The sequence below is a fragment of the Micromesistius poutassou genome, assembly GCF_964030765.1.
Source record: "Micromesistius poutassou genome assembly, chromosome: 10".
Taxonomy (NCBI): Eukaryota; Metazoa; Chordata; class Actinopteri; order Gadiformes; family Gadidae; genus Micromesistius; species Micromesistius poutassou.
The window spans coordinates 5,001,671-5,026,416 of record NC_140280.1 but is presented as its reverse complement, the minus strand read 5'-3'; the positions used below and the strand labels follow the sequence as shown (position 1 = coordinate 5,026,416).

At 49.5% G+C, this 24,746-nt stretch overlaps 1 protein-coding gene across 1 annotated transcript in view; it reads left to right on the top strand.

The window, feature by feature from the left end:
* gabrb4 (gamma-aminobutyric acid type A receptor subunit beta4) overlaps positions 1–15,311 on the top strand; it is a gene marked incomplete at both ends in the record, with an annotated part of 40,499 nt that extends 25,188 nt beyond the window's left edge. The window contains 6 exons of the mRNA XM_084474614.1: positions 5,220–5,302; positions 9,259–9,396; positions 11,085–11,237; positions 12,401–12,657; positions 13,543–13,632; positions 14,940–15,311. Coding sequence (XP_084330740.1) covers positions 5,220–5,302; positions 9,259–9,396; positions 11,085–11,237; positions 12,401–12,657; positions 13,543–13,632; positions 14,940–15,311 — 1,093 coding nt within the window. The remainder of the gene's footprint in view (positions 1–5,219; positions 5,303–9,258; positions 9,397–11,084; positions 11,238–12,400; positions 12,658–13,542; positions 13,633–14,939) is intronic.
* Between the last annotated feature and the right edge of the window lie 9,435 nt (positions 15,312–24,746).

Below are 24,746 nucleotides of genomic sequence, written 5' to 3'. Positions count from 1 at the left end.
ACATGCACACACACATACATAGACACACACAGACACACAAACACACACACATACAAACACACACAGACATGCACACACACACAGACACACGCATGCACACACACACACACACACACACACACACACACACACACACACACACACATATATACACACAAACACAGGCACACACACACACAGCGTTGTTAAAAACTATAAATACATGAAAAATAGAGAACTGTTAAAACAGGAAACTTTCTTTGAGCGATTGCAATCTCAATACGTCTCAAGTTTCTAAAGATGTGCTCTGACATTCTTCTTGTCTTACTCTATCTTACTCTTAATCTTTCTCTTAAAGTGTATCTCTTTCTATCTATCTATCTATCTATCTATCTATCTATCTATCTATCCATCTATCTATAGTTATGAGTTCAGATCCATGTCATTAATGAGCAGGTAGGGGTTAGACAGTACAGAGACAGGTCATTAAGGAGCAGGTAGGGGTTGGACAGTACAGATACATGTCGTTAAGGAGCAGGTAGGGGTTAGACAGTACAGATACATGTCATTAATGAGCAGGTAGGGGTTAGACAGTACAGATACATGTCGTTAAGGAGCAGGTAGGGGTTAGACAGTACAGATACATGTCATTAATGAGCAGGTAGGGGTTAGACAGTACAGATACATGTCATTAAGGAGCAGGAAGGGGTTAGACAGTACAGATACATGTCGTTAAGGAGCAGGTAGGGGTTAGACAGTACAGATACATGTCATTAATGAGCAGGTAGGGGTTAGAGTGTCTTGTTCCTGCAGGCCTACCGGTAGGCTGCAGACACAACCTCTCAGGGAGTCAAACACTCTCACCGCTGCACCAGCCTGCTCCTCATTCATGATTAATGAGGAGAAAAGGTTTTGATTAAAACATAGGAAACATTTCATCATCTTGTATATTCATGTGACGTGTGTTAAGCGTTCCTCCGTCCAGAGAGAGAGACCCATTAGAGCCTGGTTAGAATAAGGGTCAGGCGTTGGTCCTTGGTTAGGGTCAGATCTACGGCCCATAAACCCCTCCACGTCTCTCCGCCTACACACCCCGTCTCTACGCCACAGTAGCAGATCTGTGCTGCTCAGCAGCGGGGCAGCAGGCGGACGGCCGGGGGGCGGCAGAGTGCCGGCCTCAGCAGGTGAGCCTCGCTAAAGAGACTCAGACGGATCGCTGACGGACCCGCGATCGATGGCCGTCCGGGATCTGCAGAGTGTGCAGCGGGACGACTGATTGACCGCCGTGCTTGGTCAGGGGTTGGCGCCTCTAGATCGAACCTAGACCATCTCTAGACCGTACCTAGAGCATCTCTAGATCGAACCTAGACCATCTCTAGACCGTACCTAGACCATCTCTAGACCGTACCTAGAGCATCTCTAGACCGTACGTAGACCATCTCTAGACCGTACCTAGACCATCTCTAGACCGTACCTAGACCATCTCTAGGCCGTACCTAGACCATCTCTAGACCGTACCTAGACCATCTCTAGACCGTACCTAGAGCATCTCTGGACCGTACCTAGAGCATCTCTAGACCGTACCTAGAGCATCTCTAGACCGTACCTAGACCATCTCTAGACCGTACCTAGACCATCTCTAGATCCTACCTAGTTCTCGACCGGTTCTCGACCTAACGTTAGTTAGAAAGTAAACGTTCTTCATGATGAAAACAGCTTGCTGCTACTTCCTTAATTTCCGAGAGGAAAAGTTCAAAGTCTTCAAACAAACTAATCTGGTAACCTATTATAAAGAGTATATTTACAATGTTGTTTCCAGTGTGTAGTTGTGTGTGTGTGTATGTGTCCATGCATCATTAGAATAATAGAGAACATGTGTTTGTAAAACATCGCCGCGCTCCAAATTGAATCTGTTGTGCTGACAGAAGCGTAAACATCAATTTAAAACACGACGTCTGTAGAAATCCCCGATAACTCCGGCTTTAACTCCATCACGGCGAGCGCCTGACTTTGTGCTTTTTATTCCGGATCGCGCTTCCTTTGCAGTTCTGAGGCGGGGGTGCACGCCGCGTGCACATTTTTATGGCACGTTTGTGCCATACGTCTTCTCTATAGGTCTTTTATTTAAAGAATCAACACGGCCCCCTGTAAACGCAGCCCGGTCCGCAAACGCCTTAGATTGCATTTCTGAAACAACTCCTGGGGTAATTCAGTTGGGATCGGCTGGATGGTTAATGCGATGCCAACGTATCAATAGTTCCTGGTCCTCTGTAGAGAGGAACGCTGGAGATAGCAGCACAATACGATGCCGCTGAATGCAGAGCTGCTGCTGCTGCTGCTGCTGCTGCTGCAGAAAGCCTCTGCGCATCAATGGGAGCCATAAAGAAACAGGCAGGACGTTCCTCTGAGCACTTCTCTCTTCTGCTTCTTTTCATCCTCCTTTTTCTCTTTGCTCCCCCACAAATGCCTCCCTAATCTTCAGTGACTATCCTTTACCATCCCACCGCCCTTACCTAGTATCCTCCTCCCAGTGCTATCCTAGTATACTCCTACTAGTGCTATTCCTAGTACCTTCCTAGCTTCCTAGTTCCTTCATGGTATCCTACCTCCCTAGTACCATCCTAGTATCTTCCTAGTATTTTCCCAGTACCATCCTACCGTCCGACTGCCAGTGAATTCCGGTACATATCATTAAGTAGCAGGAAAGGCGTAAGATATCCTTGCTCAAGGATAACTATAGAGTAGAATGCGGACAACCCTAACTCCTAACCCCTTACCCTATCCCTAAACCTAACCATACTAACCCTAACCCTAAACCTACTAACCCTAACCCCCAACCCTAACGCTATTCCTGGGTGTGTGTTTATATGACCTGCTCCACGTGTGTGTGTGTGTGTGTGTGTGTGTGTGTGTGTGTGTGTGTGTGTGTGTGTGTGTGTGTGTGTGTGTGTGTGTGTGTGTGTGTGTGGAGTAGGGGGGGCACGACGACGACATATTTTGTTTTCCAATTATATTCAACGACAGCATCATTCACAGCAGCGACGTGGTTAATTTAATAGGGCTGCCTCGTCCCTTAAGCTATAGCTTTCAACACGGACACAACTCAGTGTAGACTCTATATTTTAAACATAACTGCATATCATGTATTACACATGCAGGGGCCTCTCTATATATGGGTTAGGGTTAGGGTCTGTCTGCTCAGACCTACACAGAAAGAGTAGTTATGTGCACCGTCTTTACATTGTTTGTACATTCTCTGATATTCTCTTCCTAGCTATATTCCCCTCCTCGCTATATTCTCCTCCTCTCTATATTCTCCTCCTCTCTATATTCTTGTAAAAACCTGCTGATAAACCTTCCAAATGATGTGTGCTAATCTTTTAGCACTGCTTCGTTCTTAACGTTTATTTTAATGTTTATTCATTTGTTTATGAATAAACATTTGTTTAATTTGTTTAATTAGATTTCATTTTGCTCGTATACATTTTTTTTAAATCTCTCTGTGCTGTGGTCTGTGCTCGTGGTCTGTGCTGTGGTCTGTGGAGGTATTTCCCCCTAGAAGGAATCACAGGTTGAGTTAGAGAAGCTCCAGTGTAAATATTCAGTGTGTGGTCTCAGCAGCAGTCTATTCCCCGGCAGACCGGGGACTCAGCGGTGAGACGGCTGCTCCACACCTCGGCCGTGTAGGAACACGCTGTAGACGTAACGGTGACAATGAGCCGCGCTCGGGTGAATTATTTATCTGTATATAAGATATTTCAGCTAAACGCCACGGTAGCATCGCGGCTGGGCTCCTCCACCGCCTTCCTGCCCGGCAACAGGATTTATGGCCACAGAGAGGCGGAGCATCCATCATTCATAACGCCGCACTCCTGTACGTCAGCAGCGTGGAAAAAAAGAACAAGGATCTAAAATCAATTCAGAAAACCTTGTGTATGTGTGACAGAGATTGATCTGAATAAAAGATAATTACATTTCCATATTGCTCGGCAATATTTTTTAATCTTAATAAAATCATTCTTGTTTCAAGCCCTAGGGGAGCGCATGAGAATATAATAAAGTATATTTAACCTGGTAATCGATAATGGGGGAGAGGGGGGTTGTCATGACACCTAGTTTTGTGCCGCTGTAAGCATTCCTTCACATCGTATTCTGAGTGGAATATTGTAGTATTTGATATGTTCTCTTCTCATCCCTCACACCCAACCCCCCACTGGGCATCAAACCCCCGGTCTCTGGATGTAAATGTATTCAGCGTGTCCGTATGTATGTGGTTCACATGGGGAAGGTTATGAAAGGCCAACAGCGTGATGCCTTCATTACGTAACATGTGTTAGAACGTGTCACATGTCCTCTGGGCCGGTTCCGCTCCAATCCTCCGCTGCGTTCCGTCATCACTGTCTGCACGTGTGGACGGTTAGGAAGGAAGTGAGCCACCACTCACTTCCTGTGTGGCGGTCAGGGCACCAGCCAATCACAGAGTGCAGAGGAAAGGTTTGGGGAACGAGATTTAGTTCTGATTCTGGTTGACACCAAATCAGACTAAACCGGTCCAAACCAGAGACTTCTAGTCAATGAAGCCACCATTTAAAACATTACTGGTCCGGTCTGCCTCTACTGGTCAGCACGGCATTGGCACTTTCAGGGTAGGAGTTTGATTTCCCTGCCTAGCTCAATCGGTAGTGCAAGGCATTAACTCTGGCAAGGTTAGGAGTTTGATTCCCTGTCTAGCTAAACTGGTGGAGCAAGGCATTGGCACTGGCAGGGTTAGGGGTTCAATTCCCTACTGGCAGCGACCCATGCTCAGGATGCATAGACTCCCAGGACTTGTAAAGATACACGCAACATCACTGTTCAGTAACGCTCTCTCTCTCCTCCACCCTGTTCAGTAACGCTCTCTCTCTCTCCTCCACCCTGTTCAGTAATGCTCTCTCTCTCTCCTCCACCCTGTTCAGTAACGCTCTCTCTCTCTCCTCCACCCCGTTCAGTAACGCTCTCTCTCTCCTCCACCCTGTTCAGTAACGCTCTCTCTCTCTCTCCTCCACCCTGTTCAGTAACGCTCTCTCTCTCTCTCCTCCACCCTGTTCAGTAACGCTCTCTCTCTCCTCCACCCCGTTCAGTAACGCTCTCTCTCTCCTCCACCCTGTTCAGTAACGCTCTCTCTCTCTCCTCCACCCTGTTCAGTAACGCTCTCTCTCTCTCCTCCACCCTGCTCAGTGACGCTCTCTCCCCCGCTGTAGGATCACCACGACGGCCGCCTGCATGATGGACCTGCGCCGCTACCCCCTGGACGAGCAGAACTGCACGCTGGAGATCGAGAGCTGTGAGTGCAAAACAAAAACCAATACAAGTCATCTATTGTGGCCTCGCCCCACGCTGCTCCTGAGGGCCCGGGCTCCTGAGGGTCCTGGCCCCTGGCCCCCCTCTCTCCTGAGGGCCCGGGCTCCTGAGGGTCCTCGCCCCTGGCCCCCCTCTCTCCTGAGGGCCCGGGCTCCTGAGGGTCCTGGCCCCTGGCTCCCCTCTCCTGAGGGGACTTAAACCGGCCCCTGGACTGGTGTCCACCTCACCCTCCACCTGACCCTCCACCTCACCCTCCACCTCACCCTCACCCTCTACCTCACCCTCCACCTGACCCTCCACCTCACCCTCCACCTCACCCTCGCGCTCCACCTCACCCTCCACCTCACCCTCCACCTCACGCTCCACCTCACCCTCCACCTCCCCATCACCCTCCTCATCACCCTCCACTTCACCCTCACCATCGTCCTCCTCACCCCCCTCACGCCGTGTGACAGACGGTCTGAGTTTGTGAGGCTTCAGTGAACGGGGTCAGTGGTAGGAGTGGATCAGAGGAAGAAGCTGTTATTGCTGTTAAAGTGTAGTTTGGGTTGTAGAGAAAAGTTTATAAGTTTTTAAGTTTATTTTTTGTCACACAGTTAAGTCCAGGGTTAGGGTGAGTCCTAACCCGACGCATCTTAACATTAAATATAAGGTCTAAATGATATACAGACACAGCAAATGTTGCGCGTAATAAAATAGATATAATTTAACATTTTGATCTAGATAATATTTTCCCCATTTGTACTGTGGTTAAAACATAGGAAATGTGCGTAGAAGATGCAGTGGTGCAATGAATTCAATGTAATAATTCCTGTTCAGGTAAAAAGCCCTTCTGAAGCGTCCAAAGCCCCCTGGTGTGAGGCTGAGGACATCAGTCCTGTGTGTGAAGTGTGTCCATACACACCCATGTTAACAAGAGGCCGCCCAATGACAAATGGAGATGGAATCGAACGCCCGGCCTAATGGGTATTGATTACGCTTTCAATTTAATCGGACGGAGAGTCAAACATGATTTGTGGCTTTTTCAGGGGGGGTCAAATAGTCGTTTAATTTGTGGCGCACTAATGAGCGACATCATCATAGTGAAGCCATCAGCGCTGGATTCATCGGGCCGATCGATAACGCTGGTGAGTCCGCTAGAATGTGCTCCCAAACAGCTGCTGCTGAATACATCAAATGGAACTTTTTCTTTCTTTTATTTTGACAAAAAAAAAAAAAAGGACTTGGCTCCATGGTTACCAACGAAGCGTTGGCATGGAAACCAGCGAGCATGCTTTGCTGGTCTGTGAGGCAGCGGCCGCATGACAAGGCAGAGAGCGGCTCTGACAGACCCCTCACCCCGTTGTGTAACCACTCTTCACCGCGATGTTTGTTCAGGGTCTCTCTGATCACACAGATGTAAATCCATACAAATAATTAAAAGGAAAAGCGTTGTGATTCGTCAACAGAAAAGCGGAGAGGTAACACGGTTTGAATGAAGACCGTTTGCACTGCGAGAAAACGCCACGCATCCATCATGTTGCGTCAATTGTTCAAAAGAGTCATAAAATAAATGGTGTTTGATTCCCGTGTTGGCGTCGCTACTTGCTGCTGACTACGTGGATATGCAGTATATATGATACAGCGAATTAAAAGACTTTACAGCACTCATGGGTTTTACTTCTGCTGAGGGAATGCATATTTCAGTATTACAATAGTACTCATGAATCAATTTAATTACAGACCATCTGGATCTGTCTATTAAATATGCAGGGTCTTTTTGGACGGCAGCAGAGAGGAGCTGGTACCTGGCCCAGCGTTCTCTGATCATGTTATGGTTCAGAGTTTGAACAAGCACATTACCATATGAAATATAATAACAAGGGGAGCGTTAGCGGGAGTTCTTCTCTGCAGCAAACGTCTTAAAGAAACACCCGAGGTGGTTCTGAGGCGTTTCAACGCACGGCACCCCTGATTCTATTGGCTAAGGTAAATGATAAAACGTACACAGGCAAATGAATATATCCTGGCATAATTCATGTACTAAATGGGCAAGACAAATTTGAATATAGGGTGTAGTGCACTCTGATCTCAACCCTAATCACAAAGCATTTTATAGAACATGAACAAACAGAACACAACTGTAACAGGGGCCCTCTTCCGGTCCCTGGAGACGTCACCTCCGCACCCCCATCCCCCCTGCCTGCGCCTGCTGACAGATCAAACCTCCCGTGTGTTACGGAGGTACAGAAGCGTCAGGGCGCCAGCTCTCCGTTTATACGCGTGTTGGACAGTCGACTGTACGTTAACGGGGGATTTGCTGCTGCTAATACCGCCTCAGAGTCGTGTTGATGACCCCCACGCCTCTTTAATGACGGGCAGAGGTCATACCTCACGCCCTGCCCTCTGCTTCTCTGGCGTGACGTCCGTACGGGCGAGGGCTGGGCGTGTCTCTGGAGAGAAGGCCGTAAATAACGACCTGCTCCAAAGGCCGTCTCTGCTGCCCCACAGACGGTCCTGTAAAACTCTTCTCTGGAACCTAAGATACAACCCCCCACGGTTTATACCTTCAGCTTAGCGGGATCGTTTGCTGATTATTTTTGTTGTGGTTTTTCCTAAATTGAAAAAAAAAAAAAAGAACTGTATTCAATCAATATTCCTTCCACCACCGGACGCCACACGTCACTTCAATCCGGTTACACCGATAATATGGAAAAATTTAACTGTGATACGTAAACTCTCTTTCTCACCACCCTAACAGTCGGCTTAAATGTGTTAAACCTGCAAACTGTCCCTTTAATAATGGGAAAATCGAGTTAACTCCGATATTTCAAAGTGGTCTCTGCCATAAGCGAGCAGCATAAGTCATTGTAATGTATTGTGGTCGCTAAGGAGCATGGGAAAAATCTCAATCCTCTCACCTCTTCCACGTGTTCCCCGCGATGAACCCTTTTATCAGCCAGCAGCCTCCAGCCCTCCTCCTCCTCCTCCTCCTCCTCATTCGTTTTACTGATGTCAAGCGCGGCGACTTCATGTCAAGGTTACGATCGTCCTCCCACCACTATCCAGCCCCTCACTTCACTCCAATCTTTCCCCTCAGGTTTCCGTTCATTTCATATCCCTGAGAGCTATTGCAAGGTCCCTCACACAAACACACACACACACACACACACCCCTTTACCTATCAGTGTGCCCCCCTGCTCAGCCAGAGCATCATTAGTCCTGGGCTTTAATTGTGTTTGTATGCTGATGAAACCCCGCTGTACGCTGAGGACTACGACACATCGCCGTGTGCCGCTGCCGTCTGCGCTGGGGAGATAAAAGCCTGGACAAAACCCGTCTCCCACCACCTCACCGGCAGCGAAACAGAGGCCCCGACACGCTATTCTTAGCCCTATGTCCTTTGTCATTTTTATAATTTCATGGTCGGGACATCGTCACCTCTTCCCAACTAAGCGCTGGCGCTGTCTTCAGCGTGCGACTGAATTCCCGGCACCAACACGTTAACACGCAACACCCTGCCAGCTTTCTGCCCTCTGACCTCTTCTCATCCCCCCCCCCCCCACACCCAGCGTTGGCAGCCAGTAAAGTTAGCGGATGACTATTGTTTGGGGTTTTTTTGACTCACTAATTGAAAATGCAGTGTTTGGAGAGCAGATCTGGTGCCAGCGTCCTGGTGAGAGTGGGAACGCACAGCCATGCAACACTTTGCTTTATTCTCGCCGCACAGACAATCTGTCTTCCTTTGCCGCGTTAGCAACAAAATCCCCCTGTTTTCCTCTCACAAAGTCCTCCACACACTCCGTACTTCTTGGTCTGAGCGTCTGTCTGACACAGCTACGACATGTCCTCCGCCAGATGGTCGAATCGCACAACTAACGCTTTGGTAGGCATGCATGACTACAGCGGTGGTTATTCTAGACTGACTCTGGTTCTCTCTCTGCTTCCCCCTCGGGCCAGACGGCTACACCACGGACGACATCGTGTTCTTCTGGCAGGGCGGGGACAGCGCCGTGACCGGGGTGGACAAGCTGGAGCTGCCCCAGTTCTCCATCGTGGCACTGCGCCTGGTGTCCAGGGAGGTCCGCTTCACCACAGGTACGACCGACGGGGTTTCACCGCCAACGTCCGTCTGTCCCTTGATAGGAGAGGAGAGTCGGGACCGAGGGGGTGTCCACAAATGAATCGATCTCCCACCGCGAGTGCCACCCCTGCTACTATCTGCTACAGAAAGATTAAAGCATTCCCGCCTGATTTATTCTGCACCACCACCACTACTCACCCCCGCCACCGCCCCCCCCCCCCCCCCGGACCGGCCAGGATAATCGAGTGATTTGGGGAATTCCCCAGAACCTCCAACCCCAAAGGTTCTGGGTTCGATCTCCAACGTATGCAACATAACCTTGAGCAAGATGACCTAACCCCTAGTTGTTTGGCCTGTAGCAACGTGTCTTCACTGCGAGTCGCTGTGGACGAAGGTGTCCGCCACATGACTCAATGGCAAACAGAAAGCAGAGTTAACTTTAAATTATTACTTGCATTGAATAGATCCACCGCTTTCTAATGACTGCGGCTTCTACAGGTTTGTCAAACCTGTGCTGCTGTATCTCCTTGAAATGACAAAGAAGAAGAAAATTACAAATCAATGCAGCAGCTGATATTGCGTTTGGTGTCTTCCGGGGCTGTGTAGCGTCCCAGTGCCGTGTCGTAACTAAACACATTTTAAACGCCCTTTTGGTGATGTTTAGAGGACAGATTGAGTGGTGGTAAACGTCCGCTCTCTATGACAGTCCTCTGGGCAGCGAGGTGCCGGCACAGATAAGGGGTTGCAGAAAAATGTGCCGTGTTTGCGACTTTCTGCGATGTTTAATTGGAATTGAACCTGTCCCTGGAAAGGACTCCCTCGCTGTGGGGAAATGAAGTGCTCCATCTGAACAAATGGAGGAATGACGGCCGCCCCCATTGTCAGAGTGCCGACTGTAGGAGTCTGAGACCACATCTCCTCCTCTTTCATTGACTCACTGTTTGAGGAGAGGGGCCGGATAGCGTAGTGATAGCTTAGTGATAGTGTAGTGATAGGCTAGTGATAGCGTAGTGATAGGGCAGCGATAGCGTAGTGATAGCCTAGTGATAGCGTGGTGATAGCTTAGTGAAAGCGTAGTGATAGCATAGTGATAGGGTAGAGATACAGTAGTGATAGCTTACTGATTGGGTAGCGATAGCGTGGCGATAGGGTAGCAATAGGGTAGCAATAGCGTTGTGATAGGGTAGTGGGGTCTAACTGCCTAGTACCTCGCCAAAAGTGACTGGCACTATCCACAGCAAGACGAGCAAGATGTCCTAACCCCTACCTGTCGTATAGTAGTTACTGTATAACACCTACCTGCTGTATCCTGGGTACCCGCTCTATCGTAGTTACTGTCTAGCTCCTACCCGCTGTATTCTGCTTACTGTCTAACCCATACCTGCTGTATCCTGCTTACTGTCTATCCCCTACCTGCTCCTAAATGTAATGTACATAAAACAATTCATTATAAGTTGCTTTGGATGAAATTGGCTGATGAAAAACCGAGAACTACTATTCAGTAAGGATGTATTTCTGATAGCGATGGCTGCTGTTACCCTTCTGTTGTTTTTGAGGTTGGTAGCACTGTAGCGTTTTGGTAGCTCCTTTAAATCTGATAGAAGGGGAAGTGAGGGAAGTGAGGCTGCTTAGGACGTCGCTTTGGATAATGACTCAATGTTAACGCGATGTCCTCCTCTTCCTCCTCCTCCTCCTCCTGAAGGATCCTACCCCCGGCTGTCGCTGAGCTTCAGGATCAAGAGGAACATCGGATACTTCATCCTGCAGACCTACATGCCCTCCATCCTGATCACCATCCTGTCCTGGGTCTCCTTCTGGATCAACTACGATGCCTCGGCCGCCCGCGTGGCTCTGGGTAAGACCGGCCTCAGATAGACCAGGAGGACCTCCAGATAGACCAGGGGGACCTCCAGATAGACCAGGAGGACCTTCAGATAGACCAGGAGGACCTCCAGATAGACCAGGAGGACCTCCAGATAGACCGGCCTCAGCTAGACCAGGGGGACCTCCAGATAGACCAGGAGGACCTCCAGATAGACCGGGAGGACCTCCAGATAGACCATGAGGACCTCCAGATAGACCAGGAGGACCTCCAGATAGACCGGCCTCACAGGAGGACCTCCAGATAGACCGGCCTCAACACCGCCAGCTGAGTTCTGATGAGGCTGTATGATAGCGACTGGAAGATGGATGTCAAATGATTGATTCTTCTGATTCTCAATTTAGAGAATCGATCTTCACAAATCTCAGTTAGGGACCATCTTAGACTTACGGTTTTATGTTTTGCTTATATATATATATATATATATATATATATATTATATAATGTTGTATTGTTTTATTGTTGTTTTTGCATCAGAACAACTTTTTCTTCCTCCTTCCTTCTCGCTCCCCGTATCTTTCTTTGTTTCCAACTTTACCAACTTTCTCTCACAAATATTTTATTGATAGATAGAGTGGTAGATTATCACTCATTGCCACTATACGACTTATGCAAGAAAAGGAGACAACAAGTGATAATTGTTTTTGTTAAATTGATAAGATGATTGCGGTACAGAGCTGGAAGGCGTCTCCTCAAAGCCACAATGATTGCTTTAACTGAAATCACAAACAGCGCCTTGTCTGAACTTCTGTCTCTGGCTACTCTGTTCAAAACAAATCAAGTCAAATTAGAATCTTGTTCCACGAAACGCCATCTCCAAAAACGTTCGTAGAGCTCCCACCGTTCCTGGAAGGAACAAGCATCCCGGTGGATGCTTGTTTTCTTTAATTCAATGTACTTGTTTGTGGTATCATGTGTGAAAACCAGAATCGATGACATTCATCACTGCTAAATGTTCTTGCTAACGCTAATTCCATAGCTCCAATTAATACGGTTACTCCGAAGGGAAATAGGAATCAAGACAACTGAAAATGACCAAAAATGCATTTCTAGTGCCAGCGTTTGACTCAAAACCTCTCTGATCCGCCCTGAACTGGTTCTGAGATGGTCTTTGTGCGTGGCGTTCTCCTCCGAAGGCGTAACCACGGTGCTCACCATGACGACCATCAACACCCACCTGCGGGAGACGCTCCCCAAGATCCCGTACGTGAAAGCCATTGACGTCTACCTCATGGGCTGCTTCGTCTTCGTGTTCCTGGCGCTGCTGGAGTACGCCTTCGTCAACTACGTCTTCTTCGGCCGCGGGCCGCAGCAGCAGAAGAAGATCAACGAGAGAATCAACAAGGTCAACAACGAACGCCCGCGATACGAGGAGAAGAGACTACGAGAACAGGTCTGCCTCCCCCTCCTCCCTCCTCCTCCCTGCTCCCTCCATTCCTCCTCTCTCCTCTCTCCCTCCTCCCTCCCTCTCTCCCTTCTCCCTCCCCTCTCCCTCCCTCTCTCTCCCTCCTCTCTCTCTCTCCCTCCTCCCTCACTCTCTCCCTCCTCTCTCTCTCCCTCCTCCCTCCCTCTCTCCCTCCTCCTCCCTACCTCCCTCTCTCCCTCCTCCCTCCTCTCTCTCTCCCTCCTCCCTCCTCTCTCTCCCTCCTCCCTCCCTCTCTCCCTCCTCCCTCCTCCCTCCCTCTCTCCCTCCTCCCTCCTCTCTCTCTCCCTCCTCCTCCCTCCCTCTCTCCCTCCTCTCTCCCTCCTCCCTCCCTCTCTCCCTCCTCTCTCTCTCCCTCCTCCCTCCCTCTCTCCCTCCTCCCTCCTCTCTCTCCCTCCTCCTCCCTCCCTCTCTTCTCCCTCCCTCCCTCTCTCCCTCCTCCCTCTCTCCCTCCTCCCTCCTCTCTCCCTCCTTCTGGATACTCACCTTTGCTTCGCTTGGTATTATTTTCTTTTAACGAGTAATGAAACAACTTTCCTTTGACTTATTTACTTTCGTGTTTTGTTTTTGTTTTTCTGCATAACTTTTCAAAATAAATTGGCCGATAAAAATCTTTCCATGATGCCATCGTAGCTTCAGCGAATGTCCTGACCCGGCCTCTTAAGGAACCCTGAATGAAGCCCCTTGTGTTGACTGGAACTGTTTCTTTAAGACAACTAATGCTTCTCCAGAGTTGTACCTGTTTTTAAATGACTTGTGATGCATTTTGTTACTTTTTATCGAAAACATGCTTTACTGTGTCAGTTCTTTATAGGTGTTTTAATGTTCTCTTCATCTTTTCTTTCACATTGCAAGGACTCCATTTCCGCGCCGTATCAAACCAACACCTTCAGGTCATTTACACAGCGGAGAAATCTCTATCTCGAGGAGCAAAGAAAAGTCGGGGTACATGATTTAGAAATCATATCACAGCTGTAGGACACTGTTCGCAGACCCCTCCAGATGAGGGCTATTTCACCTAGTCCAGACTTTAAAGGACCCGCCGGTCTGGCTGATCAAACCGTCTGTCTCTCCTGGAATCACTGAAACATCCGCAACCGATAGAAATTGTTAAAGTTGCTTTTTGGTACCGATTCTGCCGAAGAGCATCGATGAGTTTCTCTCACACAAATGTAGACAACAGCAGCCTCCGTTTAGTCTCCGTGGAAACTCATCATTGGGCCGAGAACTTGTGTGGTGATCCACCGGTATGATGTTCACAAACGTTCACAAAGTCTGTGTCGACCTACGGCCCCTAAAAGAGGAAGGGCTGAATGCTGTTGTGAACGTTCGTTGCGAGGGTGAACTCTGCTGAATGCTGTTGTGAACGTTCGTTGCGAGGGTGAACTCGTGCTGAATGCTGTTGTGAACGTTCGTTGTGAGGGTGAACTCTGCTGAATGCTGTTGTGAACGTTTGTTGCGAGGGTGAACTCTGCTGAATGCTGTTGTGAACGTTTGTTGCGAGGGTGAACTCTGCTGAATGCTGCTCGCCACAACAAAGCCATTTTGACAAATGCTGCGGGTAGCAGATGCTTCATGAAGCCAGGAGACGGTTGCCATGGTTTCATCACTCAGACCGGTGCGGTTCTTTAATGAATCACTTGTGAACCGCTAACATGTGAACGTAGATAACGGCTATGTGTGTCTCTAACGCATGATGGACAGGACCTCCATGTCATCCCTGCATGCTGCTTTAGCTAGGAGCTAGCGGGAGAGGCTTGTTGGAGGGGGGGGGGGGGGGGATGCATGGCCTGTGTAGTTAACTTGGTAGATACAGACCTCATCTGGGGACTTAGGGGGTGGGGAGGAGGGCTAGGGGGGTTTACAGGCCACACCTGACTCACTTTGACTCTCTTTCTCTCTCTCTCTCTCTCTTTCTCTCTATCTCTATCTGGTCTCCTTCTCTCCCTTCTCTACTCCTCCTCTCTCTCTCCCTCTACCCTCTCTCCTCTCTCCTCCCTCTCTCCCCCCCTCTATTCCCCCCTCCCTCTCCCTCTCCCCCTCTCCTCTCCTCCCCTCTCCCCCATCCCTCTCCTCTCCTCCCCTCTCTCTCTCTCCCCCCCTCTCCTCTCTCCCCCCTCTCCCCCCCCCCCCTCCCTATCCCTCTCCTCCCCCTCTGTCTCCCCCCTCTCTCCCTCCCCTCCCCTCTCCCTCTCCCCTCCGTATCCCTCTCCTCTCCTATCCCCTCTCCCCTCTCCCCCTCTCGCCCCCAGGTGGACGCCTACGGTAACATCCTGCTCACCACCCTGGAGATGAACAACGAGGTGATGCCGTCGGACGGCGGCGGCGGCGGCGGCGGCGGCGGCAGCGTCAGCGACTCGCTCAACTCGGTCATGTCCTTCGACAGCTCCAGCGTCCAGTTCAGGAAGCCCATGACGCAACGCGACGGCTTCGGCCACCACTCGCTGGACCGCGGCGCCATGCGCAGCCGGGCCAACTGCCGGCTGCGGCGGCGCTCGTCCAAGCTCAAGCTGAAGATCCCCAACCTGGCGGACGTCAGCACCATCGACAAGTGGTCGCGCGTCATCTTCCCCATCACCTTCGGCTTCTTCAACCTCATCTACTGGTTGTACTACGTGAACTGAGGCGCACCCCCATAGGAATAATGGGCCATATTTTGAGAGCTCGTTGATTTGGCTTTGATACAGTTTCCCCCCCCCGACCCCCCCCCCCCCCCCCCCACCCCCCCCACCCCCCACCACCTGCTGAATATGTATACACATATACGAGTTGAACATATGTATATGCATATTTCTATATATTATATTTATATATACACACATGTGAATTCGAAGGACCTTTCTGCTGTACAAAGTGTTCATCGGATGACGTGAATGTTTCTGGAGAATCGCGCCGGAAGAGTTTCAACACTTGGGAGTTTTTTTTTTTTGTCCTTCTGTTTTCCCGTTTTTTTTTTCCCGCTCCGGCGAAACGGCCGCGTCGTCGGCGGCGGCGGCGTGGGCGTCGTCGGACCGCCGGCGCGGCCGTTCGGAGCTTAAGACTGCATGATATTTTTGCTAAAAAAAACAACAAACAAACAAAACAACAGGAAGTGAAACTCTGCGGGGCGAGGGAGGAGGAGTCTCGGACGCCGGGCGGCTTTTTATTGATCCTCTCCTGTTGTCATGGAACCGGCGGCTGATCAGCGGCCAGCGCTGGTCGGCTCCGCGACGCCAGCGCGACATGCACACACACACACACACACACACACACACACACCGGCATGCACACACACACACACACCTACAGACATGCATCACCCATGGACATCATGCACGGGATTGGCTGGTTATGCCTCATTTAGAGGAAGTGATGTCGCTCTCTTTGTCGGACGTCGACGGTCTGTGTTAGGGAAAAAAAAAAAAAGTTTTTCTTTTTTTTCTTCGAGCCCCTGAATTCGTGTCAAATTTCTGTCCGTTACGTCTGTTCGCACATTTTAGATTTGGTTTGAGGAGGTCGTCGAGGAGGCGTGCGTGTGTGCGTGTGTGTGTGTGCGTGTGCGTGTGTGTGTGTGTGGATATTTTCCATTGCGGTTAGAAAAAAAAAAAAAAGCGAGATGAGACGCTGCTCATTGTAGATATGATTTAGTGTTCTGAGAGATACTGTGATACCCGGGGTTTGTTTTAGCGTTAGGGCATTATGCGTGGACGGACTGCAGCGCTCCTTTGGATTGTTTGAGGAGAAAATAGAAAAGGAGGGAACATGGATATTTTGTACATTTTGAAGTCTTAGTCTCATGACCCTGTTTTCAACAGTTGACCCGTACGCGTTTATATTTAGTTTATGGCGACCGCGTCACTCGCTCTCTAGACACACATGACATCACATCCTACTCTCTGATATCACATCCTGTTCTGTGTTGGAGCTCTGGTGAGAGGCATACTTTCCGTTTGTTCATTTTTTTTCCTCCACGGTGAAAGATGGAATGCGTTGAATGTGAGCGTCAGCGTGTTCCGAGGCGTGCGAGGCGTTTCCGAGGGCAGCGTTGCGGTCGAGCGGGCGCGGGCCGCTGTAATGAGGTCGAGGAGAAGAGACCCAAACTATTTACTACACACATCCACACAAAACTATTTACCACACACATCCGCACAAAGGATTCACGGTTCGAGCGCCGTAGTGATTTAGACTCATATTAGTATTACATGAACTAAAAGTATGCAGTCATGATGGATATCCAGGATTTAAAATATTTACCAAAAAGCCTCTAACTCGTGCAGTATACGATTATTACTTTTCCGTTTTTATCCCGGCACGTTTCCATTGGTCGCGTTCAATCATAAACGGATCCGCCTCCTCAAGGCTGAACTCCTCCAGGCAGTCAGGGCTGTTACCGGGCAGGAATCACATACACATGGTGGTGTGTGTTAAACATGGTGGTGTGTGTTATACATAGTGGTGTGTGTGTTACACATCGTGTGTGTGTACACATGTGTAACGCATCCTGCTCCGCTGGCCGGCTGCGCTCCTTAAAGCGGTTTGTTTTGGCGTCGCCGGTCCCGTCTCCGTGCGGCGTTACGCGCCGTGCGGACGGCGTGTTGAAGCTGAAGATGTTTGAGAGCAGCTGCAGCGTGTGTTCGGTCGGGGAGGCAGACGGGGGGGGGGGGGGGCCTGACCCGGGCCAGATGAGGAACACTAGGAACATCTGGACCTGACCCAGGCCAGATGAGGAACACTAGGAACATCTGGACCTGACCCGGGCCAGATGAGGAACACTAGGAACATCTGGACCTGACCCGGGCCAGATGAGGAACACTAGGAACATCTGTCCCTCCTCCAGGGTTCAGACCATACGCTGTTATAACAGTGACTTACATTACTACAGTGACATACATTAGTGACTTACATTATTACAAGAGTGACTTACATTATTACAGTGAACCATTATTACAGTGACTTACATTATTACAGTGAACCATTATTACAGTGACTTACATTATTACAGTGAACCATTATTACAGTGACTTACATTATTACAGTGAGAAACATTATTACAGTGACTTACATTATTACAGTGAGAAACATTATTACAGTGACTTACATTATTACAAGAGTGACTTACATTATTACAGTGACTTACATTATTACAAGAGTGACTTACATTATTACAGTGAACCATTATTACAGTGAGATCCATTACAGTGTTACATTACTACAGTGTTACATTAATACAGTGACAAACAGTATTACAGTGAGAAAAATAATTACAGTGAGACACGTTACAGTGAGACGCGTTACAGTGAGACACATTACAGTGAGCCACAATACAGTGAGACACATTACAGTGAGACACATTACAGTGAGCCACAATACAGTGAGACACAATACAGTGAGACACAATACAGTGAGACACATTACAGTGAGACACATTACAGTGAGCCACAATACAGTGAGACACATTACAGTGAGACACATTACAGTGAGACACATTACAGTGAGCCACGTTACAGTGAGACACGTTACAGTGAGACACGTTACAGTGAGACACATTACAGTGAGACACGTTACAGTGAGACTCTGCCTCTCTCCCCTCCAGTACGTTTACTCTTCTCCTGTTTCTCTTTTTATTTCAACTCACCCGAGACCGCAGAGGCTTGTGAAGACCTATAGATTTAAGAACAGAGACATTTTTAGTGACCTCATTTTGCACCACAACACAAAGAAAACGCTGGAAAGCCGAGTTGAGCGCCAGAGACCGAGAGCCGTTGTGCATCCACACAGTAGCAGAGACCCACCGGAGACTGAGAGATTTATCAGAACGCCATACCACGAAAGGCTTAGCCGAAACACGTGCACCCTGTTGGGCACGGTGTGTGTGTGTGTGTGTGTGTGTGTGTGTGTGTGTGTGTGTGTGTGTGTGTGTGTGTGTGTGTGTGTGTGTGTGTGTGTGTGTGTGTGTGTGTGTGTGTGTGTGTGTGGATAGTTAGAGTAGGGTTAGGTAAAGAATGGATGAGACTCATTGTCTCGGACGTGTTGATGGACGTACTCGCTGACCACGCTGGCCTCTCCGAGCTCAGAGGGTTCTGTACGTCGGATCCCCCCCCGCCGTCTTTGGGGGGGGGATGTGGTCTAGAATGATCCGAGAGAAGGAACACGTCTTCATACTACACACACACGCTGACCACACGCTAAGCACACGTTAACCACATGCCTGAAGATTTGATCACTGTTACATAGTAATTAAGGTCTTTGTCCGACTGAAATGACTAATGAGTTCTGACAGAAAGAAGAGAGGAGAGAGAAGAGAGGAGAGATAGACCGAGAGATAGAAAGGAGAGAGGAGGAGGAGAGAGAGAGGAAGGAGTCAGAGAGATGGGAGAGAGAGAGAGAGGAAGTTGATTGACATACCTTCAGTACAGTTCTGTAGCTAAAACTACTCTTAAAAAAAGAAATAAACAAAAACGATCATCTGAGCCGAGAGTGTCCCTCTGTGAGCTGTGAGTAGAGACTGAGTAGAGGCCGAGTAAAGACTCCATTGAATTTGCACTAAATCTGAGGCAACAGGGAACCCCTCACAGAGCCACATAACGCGCCCCCCCCCCCGCCTCGTACAAACCGGGCCGGGCCAGAGAGGGACACGCTGGTCGTTGACATATCATGTTATGTTATTATGTAGGTTTATCCTCCATAAGGCGTTCCTCAGAGGTGATCTGTGGTTGTCGGCGCTGGCAGCAGCCTCCGTTACTCCACGTTCTTATGTGTGACGTCGATGTTGAGGTACATCCAGTGCTGGTGGTGGGACGTCCAGGCTGTCGTTCAGGACCCCCCCCCCCCCCCCGTGTCCCGTCCAGCCTTGTGTGGGACGCGACCACAAGGCGACACAAGGTGCGCCCGGCTGTAGGAGGCAGATGCCCAGTAAGGAAGGGTTCATTACGTATCTCACTGTCATCTCCACCTCCAGCTCCCTCCACCACTCCTGCATTCTGCAATCAAGTGAAGAATGGCTGTTGATTCAGTTCCCCCAGATTAATAGTTACCAGAGGATAGCCTGTGGTGCGGAGAGTGATTTATCATCGCTGAATCAGGTGTCCTTAACACAACCAGGACCCCCCTCCACCTCCACAAAGAAACTTTAGAATTCATGATGTATTAATAAAAGAAAGTATATTTGTACATGTTCTGAGCAACCCATCTTAGACCTGGGGCCAAACAGTCAAACTGTGAAGAGAGTTTGACTGTTGACTATTGACTACTAAACACTATTGGCACCAGGGTCTGTTCTGCTGTCCATCACTTCACTCACCCACACACAGGAACTGTGATGCCCATACACCGACACTTTGGTTGTTTTTTCCTTTTACTTTGAGCCCATGATGCCCCCCCGTCCGCTCGGTGTGTGTTTACATCCCCAGGTTCTGGATCGCTGCTCGGTCTGACTGAACGCGTTCACACCAGACGCGCCACTGCACGCCTGCAGTGATTCCACAAGTCATCCTCACACCAAACACGTTGACCTGCTTTTTGGACCTGGAACCCCCCCCCCCCCCCCCCTTCACCCCCAAAGCTGTGAGAATATCTGTTTTTATGCTTTCGTTTCTTATCTAAGAGTACAACTATGTTTCTTTCGAGACTTATGTTCAAGACGTAAGAGTATAGAGGAGGAGAAAAAAAACTGTTGAACTGATTTCAATGTGAATTTTCTTGCCTCTAGTGTATATGTGTAATTACATGTGAATTGTACTGTAAATATGATATCTTTTACTAAATAGTTCTTAATGCATGACAAAAACATGGCAGTTGGTGACACCAGCTGGCCTCACTGCTAACGGCATGGACGGCTTCTCTAGCATCGGCAAACTTCTGCAAACGAAACCTCAAAACAAGGAGAACAAAAGAGAAGGAGAGGGAGGAGGAGGAGGGAGGAGGAGAGATGCGCGGCATGTTGTGACAGCAGGGGGTCTGTCCCGATGGAGGGCTGTCCCGGGGGTTGGGGGGGGGGGGGGGGGGGCGTCGGCTGGCTCTGTGGAGGCGTGCGTCTGTCATGACACGTCTGTCCGTCTGTCCGTACAAAGCTGTGACGTAGCGGCGTGCGTCTGAAGCTGCACTGAGGACCTTGTCCACCGTCTCCGGGGGGCGTGTCCCGGAGTCGTCGTCCCCAGGGGGTTGGCGTGTCCGATACACGGCGACAGCGAGACCTCACGAGCTAACAGACGGATCGGTTTCGCTCTTTCTAACTCGTTTTTAGACGTGTTTTTTTTTCCAAAATTTAAAATAGATTTTGCTTTCCGGTGGATTTCTCTGTCGCTGTGCGTTTGCTCAGATGATAATCGTTTGTTTTAATCGTAACAAAAAAACCCAGAGCGGAGTGAGCGACACGTGAGCCAGTGGACATTCTCACGCAGGACCACGGGGGACTCCCGGAGCTCGGGGGGGCGAGTAGGAGACGAGGCTCCCGGTCACCCGGTCGAGGGGCTGTAGAGCCACGCACCCCCCCTGTAGATACGTCCTCCGCCGAGGGCACCCTGACCCCGTACCGCTCCTGTGGAGCCTCTCAGTCGGCCAAACCGTAGCAGAGAGCAGGACCCATCCCACCCCAACCGACACTGTGCGGCGTTACAGCCGGATCCGACCGGCTGAGGTAACGGTGACGGCAAACCAAAGATTAGAACCGACACTCGCGTCGGGAGTGAAACGGCGACGGGGCACTTCTCGCGAACAGTGCTTTAGAAGATAGCAGCACGAGTCTCACTGTTAGCCCGTGTCTGCGTCTTTTCCGGGCGGTCCGGCCTCAGTGTTTAGTGTGTCACGTCGGCCCAGGGCTCCTCCGTTCGTCCTTAAGCCTGTCGTCGCGGAGACGAGGACCCGAGCCATCCCTAGTCTAGAGCCGCCATCTCGTTTCGACTCCGCCGGCGTCATTCTTAGGTTTCACCGACAGGTCGCGACCTCGTGCCTTGTAGGTTAGGAGACGGACGGACGGACGGACGGACGGACGGACGCGGGCCACGGCCCAACCTCCCCCCCCCTTGACGGACGGACGCGCCGAGCGCAAACGCTGTCCCTGGCGGCGGCGCGGCGTTTTGAGAGCGCAGCAGGAAGTGGGAGCGGCCTCACTCAGCCGTGCGGCCTCCGTCGGCAGCCCTCCACAGAGCCACCAGACCGGTCCCTGGGGGGGGGTCGCCCCGGGTCAGAGCCCTGGGTCAGAGCCCCCGGGTCAGCCCTGTGCCGTTCCCCATGCCCCGTGTTCAAGGGTTTGTTTTGCATGACCTGAGTTTTGGGAAGGATTAATTTTCCTATTTTTCTATTCCTCCTGCGTTGGATTCACCTCCGTACCCCCAGGGCACCGACGCCCCGAGTTTACATGAGAACCAGACGGGCGCTCGCTCACAGCTCGGTCTGAGAGGACCTTCTCACTGGAGAACCTTCTCACTGGGAGGACCTTCTCACTGGAGAACCTTCTCACTGGAGAACCTTCTCACTAGGAGAACCTTCTCACTGGGAGAACCTTCTCACTGGAGAACCTTCTCACTGGAGAACCTTCTCACTGGAGAACCTTCTCACTGGGAGAACCTTCTCACTGGAGAACCTTCTCACTGGAGAACCTTCTCACTAGGAGAAACTTCTCACTGGGAGAACCTTCTCACTGGAGAACCTTCTCACTGGAGAACCTTCTCACTGGAGAACCTTCTCACTGGAGAACCTTCTCACTGGGAGGAGCTTCTCACTGGAGAACCTTCTCACTGGAGAACCTTCTCACTAGGAGAACCTTCTCACTGGGACAACGTTCTCACTGGAGAACCTTCTCTCTGGGAGGAGATTCGCTCCTGGAGACCCTTCTCTCTGGGAGACCCCTCGGCATGTAGGCCTTTCTCCGGGGTGTGTGCGGTTCGCTGTCCACCTCACCGTTGGAGTGACAGCAGCAGGTGAGCGCTGTCGTTTTGTCGAGTTCAGCATAACGCTTTGACGTGAATCACCGTTCAGAGGACGGAGCCAGGAGGGAGCAGAGAGCCCCGGCAGACCTGTTCCCACCAGACGGTTCTGTGGTCTGCGTGAAGATCTCAGAGCCTCAGTAGGACAGCAGGCCTGGGGACGCATCAAGTCCGGATTCTTTACATGAAATTTGGCAATTAAGGTCGAAAAACACAAAAGTAAAACCAGTTTATTTTTTAAACAAAAAAAAGTGATTTATTTAATTTGTTCATTTCTGATTTATTGTATTTGTTGCATTTGTTATGGATTGTTGGATTATTACTGTTGTTGTTTTATCATGAGGAAGAAATGTAAATCATCAGATATACTGGCGCTGGAAGAAAAAAATGCATTTGGTTTTTGTACTGTAATTGTTTTGTTCACATTGGGCGCTTATTTAATTCCGTTGTTTACTAAGGTGTTTGATTTCAATTCGAGTACCAGTTCTCATGGAATCAGCATTCGTGTGGTATGAAGTTGTATTTTTTTTGTCAGTGCAATTTAATGTTATAGTGTCAATCAGCTTTTTTAGGTGTTTGAACAAAATGTGTTTTCTACAAATACAAGGTGTTCAAGTATGTGGTAAAAAAGGGTTATCATTCAAACAACAAACTTTTTACAAAATAAAGGCTTCTACAGTAAACAGACGTCTCTTTAATCGGCCCTTTTGGGGGGCCGACTGTAGAGCTGCTTGGTTCCCGGGCCTCGGCCCCCAGACAGGAGTCCTGCTGTATCTACAGCAGAGAGCTACGGCCCGTCTTAGAGACCGGCCGATGTTTGGTTCTGATGAAGTCTCTGGGATACGGGAGGCCATCCGACGACCAGATGACCTGAAGCACATCAGCCAGAGGGTCTTCCTCTGGAGGGTGGTCCTCCTCTCCTTCTCCCCAGTAACCACACAGAGCTCCCCCAGATGAAGGCTGAGGTATTTCTGTTTAAAGCTCCGGACCGCTTAGAACCTGATCTTCATGGACGGGCTGTTTCCCCCCGTCCAGAGCGTCTTCTATCCCCTGTCGTCCCTCATAAATCAGGCAACCTTTTGTTTACTAATCCAACAGGAACTCGGCGAGGTGTCGGGACTCAGTCAGCCGCGGAGCCAGCCGGAGCTCCGCCTCTCCTCTGTGGAGACCCCGCCGCCCCCGCCGCCCGGCGTCGAGGCACCGGCTGAAGCGTTTGCTCCAACGCCGTCTTCTGCGTCACTTCACTGATGGTCTCCGACTTTTGGTATTTGGCTCTAAATGATGCATGGTGGTGGTTAGTACCGCCCTGCGGCACACAGGATAAAATACGTTCCTTAAATGTCATTTTATAAATATTCACCGACGCATGCTCACAGATTAGCGTTATGTCCTGGTTTCTGCTTGATACCGTGTCGACAACATCTAACTATCTAGATGTTTGGTATATATCTATCACTCACTGTCCATCACTCTATCCATCTCTATCTATATATCTATCTATCTAGATGTATGGTATATATACAGTATATCTATCACTGACTGTCTATCACTCTATCCATCTCTATCTATATATCTATCTATCTAGATGTATGGTATATATATATCTATCACTGACTGTCTATCACTCTATCCATCTCTATCTATATATCTATCTATCTAGATGTATGGTATATATATATCTATCACTGACTGTCCATCACTATCCATCTCTATCTATATATCTAGATGCTTGGTATATATCTATCACCCACTGTCCATCACTCTATCCATCTCGATCTATCTATCTATTTATTAAGATGTATGGTATATATCTATCACCCACTGTCCATCACTCTATCCATCTCGATCTATCTATCTATTTATTAAGATGTATGGTATATATCTATCACTCTATTTATCCATTATACTCTCTTGCTCGCTCTCTCTCTCTCTCCGATGCCAGGATTCTGCTTCCTGACTCAACAGAGAGAATCCCCTTATCTCATTGGTTGATTCTGAACAGCTGTGGGGCAGTTGGCCACATGGCAATGTGCTGTGACTTTTAGTTGAACATGTTTAACATGAATATAAATATAATATAAATGTTAATATCTGTTCCACGTGTCTGAAGGCGAAACGTATCCTGGAGGAAAACATGAACCGGACTGAACCGGAACT